Raw genomic sequence first — 12,118 nt, forward strand, 5'->3', positions numbered from 1 at the left:
GGCGTGCACGTCTTCCTCTTTCTAAAGCCCACGTTACACACTGCGATATCGCTAGCAATATCGCTGTAAAGTCACCAATTTTGTGATGTTGCAGCGATATTGCTAGCGATATCGCTGCATGTGATACTTACCTCCGACCGGCTCCCCCGCTGGTTATCACTGATCGCGCGAGAAGCTCCTGGACCATTCCTCGTCGGTCACTTCCTGCTGGGCTTCCTGCTGTGACGACGAGCAACGCGTGGAGCCGGGCGGGAGGACGCAGGATCGCCGCGTCTGACAGGTAAGTAGCGACCCCCGACCGCTGCGATGTCGCTAGTGAGATCTGCCTGTGTGGCAGCTCACTAGCGACCACCTAGCGATGCACCAGCGATCCTGACCGCGTCATATCGCTAGTCGGGATCGCTGGTGCATCGCTAGGTGTAACGATACCCTAAAGCTGGACAATCATAAGAAGGCAGCAACACATTGGGGAAAGAACATTCCCTTGCACTAGCATTGACAAACAGTCTGCTTGCCTAATTGCAGTGTGATGACATGTGCTGGAGAATAGCAGACCTGAGTGTGACCTGACAGCTAATACATACTGCCTGATCCATGGGCAACATGCAATCAGATCATGGCTGCACAGTTTCAGACACACTCTGAAATGCTGTGATGCTCCAAAGAATAACATACTTTAATAGATGACGGGGACAAATCGGAACAAGAAACTAGGCTGCCTACAGCTACAGGTCTCTCCCTGAATGTAGGTATAATGAGAGACCTGTCACTCCAGAGCAGTGGGAAGAGAGAAGCTGCGTAGAAGACCGACTAGCATCCAGTACATCTCAGTCCCCGGCGCCTATTAATGTATGATCTTCACTGAAACGCTGCAGTATTTCAGAGCTAAGGTCGTGCAATCATGTTCTGATACATGCTGTGGAGCGGGTAGCATGTATAAACTGTCAGATTCCCTTTAATCCGGCTCTGTACCTCTGTATGCCTCCACTAAATAGTATAGACAAATTTTCATGCTGGATTCATATTAAAAGAGCTGCCATGTCACCTCCATTGATTAGATCTATTGCTTCTGCCCAAGCCAAAAAACCTGTGCTAACATTCCGTTAATAGACTATAGACCCAATATCAACATTTATGCATTTTTCCTTCTGCACATTTTAAAAAAAATGGAATAAAATCTGAGCTAGGATATAACAACAAACTACATGATCTATTATACTGCATTACTAAAATAAATGTGTTCACAGCAATAGATCATTGTTTTATATAATATCTTGGAAACCATCATTTAAAGCAGAGTTAAAAAACGCGAATGCATTACTGTTAATATTGATTCCCTGAGTATTAGGCTGTCAGCACTGACAGCGCCGGGCATTATAATTTAGTGGGGAAGTCTGTTTATATCCTTGTCTGGCCATGAAGTCTTCCCAGCTCTATAATTGGAGATGTAATTAGATTAATTATGCAGGTGCACCGAAAACAATGAGCCAATATTATTTGCCAGGTTCTATAAATGGAAGCAGGACTGGAAAGTAAGTGCAGGAAATGCCGTTCCAGCCCGTTACTGACAGTCAGCGGAGTGCACACCCACTGCCGTACTTCTCATGTCATGGAAGGGGATGCCTCGAAATCAATAACGGTTCCAATTCCAAAGTGCTCATAGAGACACTGTGCAAGTATAACCTAATTCTAAAGCGTCTTCCTTCTCAAGAACAGGGAGATTTTTCATATTGTTTAATACTCGCTGTCTAGTGACCGGCCACCACTGCAGTCCAGCAGGGTGAACGGGCGGCACATACCTAACGATGGCCAGATCGCTGGAGCATCTGGAGCGTCCATCAGGTTTATTTCCAGTCTTCAATCAGTGAAGCATAATCATTGCATAATGTTCCATTCATACGTTCATGTGTCCTTAGGGTGAGTGCACACGCTGCGGATTCACCTGCGGATTTTTCCGCGCGGATTTGCAGGTAAAGTGACCTGCGGTTTTCCTGCAGATTGGCCAGTGGTTTTCCCCTGCGGTTTGACACCTGGACAATGGAACAGGTGTCAAACCTCTGTGGAATCCGCAGAAAGAATTGACATGCTGCGGATTTAAAACCGCAGCAAGTCCTCACGGAAAAATCTGCAGCATGTGCACTGCGGATTTGAAATCCCATTGGCTAACATTGTACTGTACAATGTCTGCAGAACTGCTGCGGATCCGCAGGGCCAAATCTGCTGCGGATCTGCAGCAGAATCCGCAGCGTGTGCACATACCCTTAGACTTGGTGCACAGACTGTCCGCGGGTCTCTTGACCCAAACTTGGCAGTGTCATGTATGGCTATGAGGCTGATCGGTTTGGGTCAGGAGACCAGCAGACAGTCTCTACAAGAAGTGAGACAAAGAAATGTCTGAATGCAGCAAAGAAGAGACATGCAACTCTCTAATATACTGTCTGCTACAATACTTGTAATTAGTAAATGGGTACATTCCCTGCTTTATAAGAACTAGTTATGTTGCAAATGGAACCTAATCTGCTGCAGGATGTTGTAAAGGAACTGATCAGACTGATGTACATTAGTGAGGGAAAGTTTCAGTAAACTTTGCATTTTATTTACTAAAATCCCTGGTGTTAGTATTCCTACAAGTCCAGTGGGTGGTCCTATTCAGTGATTGACAGGTCTCCCTGTATGTCTGTGCATGTAGAGATAGCTGTCAATCACTAGGTGGCCCGCCCACTGGACTCATGCATACAAACATGAGGGATTTCAGTGACTAAAGACTTACAAAATGACAAGTTATACAGATGCTTTTCTAATAAACCTATATATCATTCTGTTGGGATTCTCCTCAAGATCAGGTGTCCATAGATCAGACTGCATGTAAAATGTGACAGGTTCCCTTTAAATAAAAGGGTAAATACCAGCCCAGTGGTGCCCAGGTTATTCCATGACTTACTTAAAGGGTTTGTCACATATACATCTCTTACCCATAGCATAGATACAGTGGGGAAAATAAGGATGTGATATACTGCCGATTTTGCAAGTTTTACCAGCTACAAAGAATGGAGAGGCCTGTAATTTATATCGTAGGTACACTTCACCTGTGAGAGACAGAAACTAAAAATAAAAAACAGAAAATTACATTGTATGATTTTTACATAATTAAATTGCATTTTATTGCATGAAATAAGTATTTGATCACCTACCAACCAGTAAGAATTCTGGCTCTCACAGACCTGTTAGTTTTTCTGTAAGAAGCCCTCCTACTCTGCACTCAGTAACTGTATTAATTGCACCTGTTTGAACTGTATAAAAGACACCTGTCCACACACTTAATCACACTCCACACTCTGCCCCATGGCCAAGACCAAACAGCAGTCTAAGGAAATCAGTGACAAAAATTGTAAACCTGCACAAGGCTGGGATGCGCTTCAGGACAATAGGCAAGCAGCTTGGTGAGAAGGGAACAACAGTTGGCACAATTATTAGAAAATGGAAGAAACACAAGATGATTGTCAATCTTCCTCGGTCTGGGACTCCTTGCAAGATCTCTCCTTGTGGGGTAAGGAGGATTCTGAAAAAGCTCAGGAATCAGCCCAGAACTACTCGGGAGGTCATGGGGAATGACCTGAAGAGAGGTGGAACCACAGTCTCAAACATTACCGTTAGTAACACACTACGTTGTCATGAATTAAAATCCTGAGTAAGGAGAAGCAAGCCAGGCTTGTCTCATCCATAACTGGCTCAGAACCGTCGGGTCTGTCACCTCAGTTACAGGGGGAGCGCTTAGAGTAACATGATGTCCCCTGTGCTCGAGAAAAGGGGGCGTGGCTAAGGAGACAGAAAATGTGTGCGCAGAAATTCAAAATGTGGAGGCGGGAACGCTGAGTGCGTGTGAGTGGTGTGAGGTCATTTCTGCTGTGAGGCGAGGGGGCGGAGCTAAGGGGAGCTGGAGACGAGAGGATGCGCTGACAAGAGCTGACCGACGGGGTCCCGTTGACAGGCCACATATACCGCTGTCCCAGCTAACATCGCTGTCCCCGCCTACATCAAGGTCCTTGACAAGACTGCAAACTTGACTGACGACGCTGACACAACCACCCCGGCTGACGGTACTGACTGGGGAAGGCAAGGTCTGTGTTAGGGATACTGGTGCTCAACGGTACAACTCAGCAGATCGAACAGACCACCGTGAACTGTTTCGGGACCGTCTCCCAGGCCCCGATAGTACAAGAATTCTCACCGCTGAGGGAAGAATCTGCTCCTCCTTCTGCCCTGCATCCGTTGGGGCCAGTGCCCATGGTAGGACCCCAGCCAATCACCGCCAGCGACAGGATTGAAGAGAAGACACAAGAGGACATTCTCAATGCCAGAAAAGCTTCCCCCATTTTCCACAAGACTGTAACAGATCCCCGTTGTGGCTCATTCCAACTGGCCCCAGTCAAAGTGAGGGGCACATCTGTGACTGGAGCGCAAAGTGATAAGTGCATAGTTTACATTTTCTTCCTCTATTAATTAAAACCCCCTAGAAGTGTTTTTTTGTATTAGGGAAGTACTCTCCCCCTCATTTAAATATCTCCCTGCGAGGAGTATCCTCCTGTGAATTAAACCCTTTGTTAACCCTTAGTCTGCCTCTTGTCCGTTACTGTATCCGGCTACCTGCTCACACCTGCAAGGCACGCAAGGTCCCCCTGCTCACAACAGCACATGTCCTGGCCATTTGAAGGTTGACAATGATCATCTGAATGATCCAGAGGAGGAAGGGAGGAGGTCATGTGGTCAGATGTGACCAAAATAGAACTTTTTGGGATCAACTCCACTCGCTGTGTTTGGAGTAAGAAGAAAGATGAGAACAACCCCAAGAACACTGTCCCAACTGTGTAGCATGGTGGGGGAAACATCATACTTTGGGGGTGCTTTTCTGCAAAGGGGATAGGACGACTGCACCGTATTGAAGGGAGGATGGATAGGGTCACGTATCACGAGATTTTGGCCAATAACCTCCTACACTCAGTAAGACCATTGAAGACGGGTCGTGGTTGGGTCTTGCAGCATTACAATGACCCAAAACACACAGCCAGGTCAACTAAGGAGTGGGTCTGTAAGAAGCATTTCAGAGTGACCTAGCCATTCTGTATGGAGGAGTGGGCCAAAATCCTTGCTGCAGTGTATGCAAACTGGGTCAACAGCTACAGGTAACGTCTGACCTCTCACTTCAAACAAAGGTTTCTGTACCAAATATCAACTACTGTTTTTCTATTGTATCAAATACATATTTCATGCAATAAAATGCAAATTGATTATGTAAAAATCATACAATGTGATTTTCTGGATTTTTTTTACATTCTGTCTCTCACAGTTGAAGTGTACCTACAATAAAAATTACAGACCTCTCCATTCTTTGTAGGTAGGAAAACTTGCAAAATCGGCAGTATATCCAATCCTTATTTTCCCCACAGTAAGTGTATGATCAGTAGTGGGTCCAATTGCTGAGATTTACACCAATACCAAAGATGAGGGGTCCAATGTCCCCCAGGTTAATGGAGCTTTACTGAGCACATGCAAAAATTACTTCTTTATACATTGAATGAAGCAGTGGTCACGTATACTGACTGCTCCAGTGACAAAAAAATAAAATGTAAGTTCTTATCAACCAGTGGTGGTTGTCATGGTCGGACCCCTAGCAGTCATTCATTTATTACATATTTTACAGAAAGGTTACCTAATGTTTATATTAGACAACCCCATTAAGGAGTGCAAAAATAAGAGTTTTGTCCATAAAAGCTTCAAGAGGACCTTTCATCTGTTGGAGTATCTTAAACTAGCCACAGAATTAAGTAAAACAGTATTTATTTTTTCATTTTCCACTCTGTTGTGGAGATATTAGCTTGTAAAGTTTTGAAGGCAGGTTAACATGCTGAAACGGGTTAAAAATCCGATTTAATCCTCTTTAAAATACACGGTGGCTGCAAAGTGTGAACGGAGCTTAAAGCTCCTTTTACCTACAGTATGCTGTCATTTTGAAATACATGTAAATGTAACAAGGCAAGTTTTTTATTTCTTTTTATATAAGAGCTTTTAATAGTATGTTTTTTTAATGATGTAACATTTAAAACATAAAATTAAATGCAATTCACTGAAAAGGATATAAAATCCAAAAAATGTCACAGAAAACCCCCCAGCCATAATAGATGTGTGTAGTTGCTTATCAGCGTTCTGCACCTGTGCTACCTCCACTTTTATCTCGTAGGTTTGCTGCTTCCTGCAGTATTATTTGTACTGTGGCCAGGCATTGGAAATTATGGCGTCATTTTTTTCTGGGATATATGGGGGATTTATGTCCTTTTCAGTGACTTGCTTTCATTTTAGCGTAAAGACTCACAAGACAATGAGGACCCTTGATGTGGGTTGTGAGCTTGTATACTATGACCAAAGTCTAAAATAATACCTTTCCCATTTTTCATCTTTGCAACCAGGCCCTATAATGTTGGTCAAGGAAAATTGGGGTGTCTCTCTTTGTAGGGTGCACGTATATATAGAGCTGGGCATTCTGCATGATGTAATAGTATAGTATCTATTAATTGGATGTAAGATGTAATGGTGCGCTGCTTGTATCATGAATGTTAGGTGTGCGTTTGGTTTTATACCTTTGCGCCCGCCTCTTTTATCATAAGGGTCTATTGCATGCTGCAGTATATTGGTATTGTGAGTCGGCATTGGTAAACATGGCTGCTTCTGTTCTGTAACACTTGACACAAGCATTTTACTGGTGCATTTTATTTGCAAAATTATTTTATTATACCTCCATCTGAAAAGACCATTTATTTCTCGGAAATACGCAACCTGTATGTGAACAAACAGATATGAACACATCCCCAAAAAATTGCACTATAATGAAATCCCACAAGGTGGCGAAATGTCCCATAGACAGGACTCACCTACCTATTATCTCTCATTAGATGTTTCTGGGGATGAAAGGTCAGGTTACCCACTGATAAATTGAATGACAAGACTATAGAACGACATTAGCAGCCATCATCATTCCCTTTATAAGGCACTGTACACATCAATACAGAACATAAGGGAAAAAACATCACACACACAAAAGAAAAACAGGCCCAAAAGTATATGGATAGTGCGAATTCTGCATTCTACGGGGGTACCTTAAGGAATCCAAAGCTTCCTCGTCAATGGCTGTGATCCGAATGGTAAGTATTGGCTTTTGCCTCAAGCTTTCTGAAAGACTTTGATGTTCTGCTGTCAAGAAAGTAAGATCTGCTCCCTGCAAAGATGAAACTAAGGATTAGAAGCAATAGCTGTTCATTCCACCAGTAATCACGCATTACTCAAGCTAATGAAAAAGATATACTGTAAAATGCTGCCAAGACTAGACTGTTATCAGTCTATCCAGATAGTGGATATATAAATACTCTGGATATGACACCTAAAGTGATTTCTATGGGGGATGCTGAATCTAAATCCTTCTTTTAGGGTGTGATAGAGATGCAATTCTAAAAGTGATTAGATGTGACTATCTCTTGTCCAGCGTTGTACTTATTTTCACATTACCATGACAGCCTCCAAAAGAGGGCAAATTTAAATAAATAACCTTCATGCTTAGTCAATAGTTATTATGGCTTCTGCATTTCAACCCATCAATCCTCTTTCATTTTTTCATAATTCAAGTTCTCCAATTGTTTTCTCGGTAACCACCCTTTGTCCATTTTCCCGTAATAACATGTGACAGTATAATAGAGCAAGTGTTCGAGATTATAAATAGGAGAATGCGCCAGGAGACGTCTGTATATACAACTCAGATTGAAAATTAGTGGGACTTTCAAAACCAATTTCAGATGAAAAGCAAATAAACAAAAACCTAAAAATGACTCAATAAGTAAGCAAGGTGAAGGCACACTGGGGCAGGATTTTTAATTCAAGGTCTACTTCAACTGTCCCACGAGCGAGGTCTTGCTCAGTGAAAAGATGTGTAGTCAAAAACATTTTGTTCTTGTCGAGCATGAAATATATTTCATGAATGTAGTGGTGTTTGCTTATTAGTTTTCTGCTGGTGTGTTTCACACAAAAAATACTGGGAGGTTCTCAAAAAATGAGACACAAAAGAATTTTTCTGATTTTTCTCTTTCTAGGTATATTTTTGAGTAAAATGTAAATTGCTATTTTATTCTGTTGTGCAAAGCAGAAAATTAGACTCACCAGAGAAGATTACCTTACTCCAGTCCTCTATGGTCCAATCCTTATGGTCTTTGGCAAACTTCAGCCTGGCTCTCCTTTGCTTCTCACTGATGAAAGGTTTTTTTCTAGTTTTACATGACTTGAGCCCTGCCTCTAGGAGCCTGTTACAAACTGTTCTTGCTGTGCAATTCACCCCAGCTGCCATTTGCCATTCCTTTTGTAGGTCACTTGATGATGTCATCCTGCGGTTGCTGAGTGACATTCGAATAAGATGACAGTCATCCAGGTCAGAAGACAGTCATTTTCGCCCTCTTCTGGTCTGTAGCTTTGTTGTCCCCAATGTCTGCTGCTTGAACTTGTTGTAATGGACAGCCGTCTTAGAAAGTTTAAGGATGGAGGCAACATGACGCTTACTGTATCCCTCTGCTACTGAAGCCAGAATTGTGCTCTTCTTTTCCTCACTCGAGACTTTCCTTTTCAACTCCTTTGGCATGGTTAAAAGTTATTTTTTCATTCCTATTACTTTTGGGATATTACTAGCACATGTTTTGCAATCCAGATTGTCCTATTGCAAGAGGATTGTGAACACTACAGCAGGTTTTTGTATACTTTCCTTCGTTAAATAAGATTTGGTTCAGGTGATCACATAAAGAGAGGCACTTTAAGTAGAATGAGGTGTACTCTGGGTGGAATTCAACTGAAACTGGAATGGAATGGCTGTCAGACATGTAGAGAAGCTGATTTTTTATAAAACTGTGAAGTGGTCTCTTAATTTTTGCCAGAGCCGTACGTATGTATTATATATATATATATATATATATATATATATATAATGAATTACAAAGGATTAAATGAGAACAAATATCTAAAAACAGTTTACATTGAGCACATTTCTAAAAGAGAAGATAATTGACAACTTCACCTCTTGAAGTCAGTGTCTAAAAAAATCAGCCAATTACAGGCTCAAAGCGAATAGATGGTTTCCACCAGCCTTCTTTTTTGTAAGTGCTGGAGGGGATATACATTTCACTAGGCTTAATAGCGTGAATGATATAAAACCCATATATTTTCCTCCAGCACACTAAGTGTTGTGAGGGGTTAACTGTTAATTTACATAATGGACTGGGTTATATCTGGATGACCATAGAGTGGGTGGGAGGTTGTCCATCCTATCTCCACCTCCAGGGTGTGGTCTGGGGCTTAAATAGCTGGCTTCCAAAGGCAGTCAGCCTTCTGTAGGCCTGGAGGGTGGTGTGTTGTGAGCTCATTTTCCCCTTCATTACTGAGGCCCGAGGAACTCCCTCTTTTGGTAAAGAAAGGTAGTGAGCCTGATTGTCAAACACCTGAGGCTGATGATGATGACTGGCTGAGTGGAGTTACGGACTGGATATAAGGCTGCCGACGCCCTTCTGCCCTGCGGGTGATTTCTCTGTGGGATCCTTGGAGACCAGTCTGAATTCCTGCTCCTCCAAAGCTAAGTTTGCTGCTCGGCCTTTTGCTTTTGTGCCTTGACTTTGTTTTTTCTTTGTTTTTCTAGATTTCTGCCATTCCCTGCTGGGGTGTGCTGAATTCATTTAGCTCTGTCTTCTGAAAATACCTGAGTGCTGATTCAGTTTTTGAAGCCTAGCTGCTTCAGGGCCTTTTTCATATCAGCTGGTTGGCTTATGTCTTTGATAGGGTTTTGGCACATTGCAGACAGCAGCCTTCCTGTCCTTTCCTATCTAGGTAGTTTTGGGGCCCCGTCTTTGCTCTTTCAATCTTTCTGTCTGTGTTAGTATTTTCATCTTGCTTCACCGTCATTATATGTTGGGGGCTGCCTATTGCTTTGGGGTCTGCTCTGGGGCAGTTTAGATTTCTCCTTTCTTTCTTTAGGCCTATGTATTTCTCCGGCTGTGATCGAGGGGTCTAGGGCATCATAGGAACCCCCCACGGCTACTGCTAGTTGTGTTGATAGGTTCAGGGGTCTGCAATCTGATAGTTGCCAACTTCTCTGGTTTTCTGGACTTAGCTTGTATTTCTGCTTTTGCCTCCTACGTTGACTCATTCATAACAGTGGTGCTCCAGTGCGTTGTGTCATGTGAAGGAAAGCTTAACCTTTCTATGCTGATTTCTCCTGAGCGAGCGAACTTCCCGCACATGAATGGACTGTATTATTATACAATTTTGTTTTATTTTCTTGTTTATTTTGTCCTCACCAGGGTTTATGCCGCATGTCTATAATAAACCGTGAAAGGACTTAAAAAGATAGTGTTCCTGGGCCTACCTCTGTGTCAGCTGAGTGAGCCGTTCTACCACAATATATATACACACACACACAGATAGATATATATATATATATATATATATATATATATATATATATACACACTCACTGGCCACTTTATTAGGTACACCTGTCCAACTGTGTGTTAAGACTTAATTTCTAATCAGCCAATCACATGGCGGCAACTCAGTGCATTTAGGCATGTAGACATGGTCAAGACAATCTCCTGCAGTTCAAACCGAGCATCAGTATGGGGAAGAAAGGTGATTTGAGTGCCTTTGAACGTGGCATGATTGTTGGTGCCAGAAGGGCTGGTCTGAGTATTTCAGAAACTGCTGATCTACTGGGATTTTCACGCACAACCATCTCTAGGGTTTACAGAGAATGGTCCGAAAAAGAAAAAAAATCCAGTGAGCGGCAGTTCTGTGGCCGGAAATGCCTTGTTGATGCCAGAGGTCAGAGGAGAATGGGCATACTGGTTCGAGCTGATAGAAAGGCAACAGTGACTCAAATTGCCACCCGTTACAACCAAGGTAGGCAGAAGAGCATCTCTGAACGCACAGTGCGTCGAACTTTGAGGCAGATGGGCTACAGCAGCAGAAGACCACACTGGGTACCACTCCTCTCAGCTAAGAACAGGAAACTGAGGCTACAATTTGCACAAGCTCATCGAAATTGGACAGTAGAAGATTGGAAAAACGTTGCCTGGTCTGATGAGTCTCGATTTCTGCTGCGACATTCGGATGGTAGGGTCAGAATTTGGCGTAAACAACATGAAAGCATGGATCCATCCTGCCTTGTATCAACGGTTCAGGCTGGTGGTGGTGGTGTCATGGTGTGGGGAATTTTTTCTTGGCACTCTTTGGGCCCCTTGGTACCAATTGAGCATCGTTGCAACGCCACAGCCTACCTGAGTATTGTTGCTGACCATGTCCATCCCTTTATGACCACAATGTACCCAACATCTGATGGCTACTTTCAGCAGGATAATGCGCCATGTCATAAAGCTCGAATCATCTCAGATTGGTTTCTTGAACATGACAATGAGTTCACTGTACTCAAATGGCCTCCTCAGTCACCAGATCTCAATCCAATAGAGCATCTTTGGGATGTGGTGGAACGGGAGATTCGCATCAGGGATGTGCAGCCGACAAATCTGCGCCAACTGTGTGATGCCATCATGTCAATATGGTCCAAAATCTCTGAGGAATGCTTCCAGCACCTTGTTGAATCTCTGCCACGAAGAATTGAGGCAGTTCTGAAGGCAAAAGGGGGTCCAACCCCTTACTAGCATGGTGTACCTAATAAAGTGGCCAGTGAGTGTATATATACACATACATACATACAGTGGGGGGAAAAAGTATTTATTCAGCCACTAATTGAGCAAGTTCTCCCACTTAAAAAGATGAGAGAGGCCTGTAATTGACCTCATAGGTAGACCACAACTATGAGAATGAAAATGAGAAAACAAATCCAGAAAATCACCTTGTCTGATTTGGCAAGATTTATTTTGCAAATTATGGTGGAAAATAAGTATTTTGTCACCTAAAAACATGCAAGATTTCTGGTTCTCCCAGACCTGCACCCTCTTCTTTAAGAAGCTCCTCTGTCCTACACTCACTACCTGTAGTAATGGCACCTGTTTGAACTTGTTATCAGTATAAAAGACACCTGTCC

General features: G+C 43.0%; 1 protein-coding gene across 6 annotated transcripts in view; it reads right to left on the bottom strand.

Annotated features, from left to right (window-relative positions):
- The window catches only part of CAPS2 (calcyphosine 2), a 160,614-nt gene that overhangs the window by 15,416 nt on the left and 133,080 nt on the right, over positions 1-12,118 (bottom strand). For all 6 annotated transcript variants that reach the window (XM_073559988.1, XM_073559993.1, XM_073559992.1 and 3 more), the window contains one exon: positions 7,149-7,267. In XM_073559988.1, coding sequence (XP_073416089.1) covers positions 7,149-7,267 — 119 coding nt within the window. The remainder of the gene's footprint in view (positions 1-7,148; positions 7,268-12,118) is intronic.

Source organism: Dendrobates tinctorius, unplaced genomic scaffold, assembly GCF_039654945.1.
Source record: "Dendrobates tinctorius isolate UK_male_01 unplaced genomic scaffold, ASM3965494v1 ptg000290l, whole genome shotgun sequence".
Classification (NCBI taxonomy): Eukaryota; Metazoa; Chordata; class Amphibia; order Anura; family Dendrobatidae; genus Dendrobates; species Dendrobates tinctorius.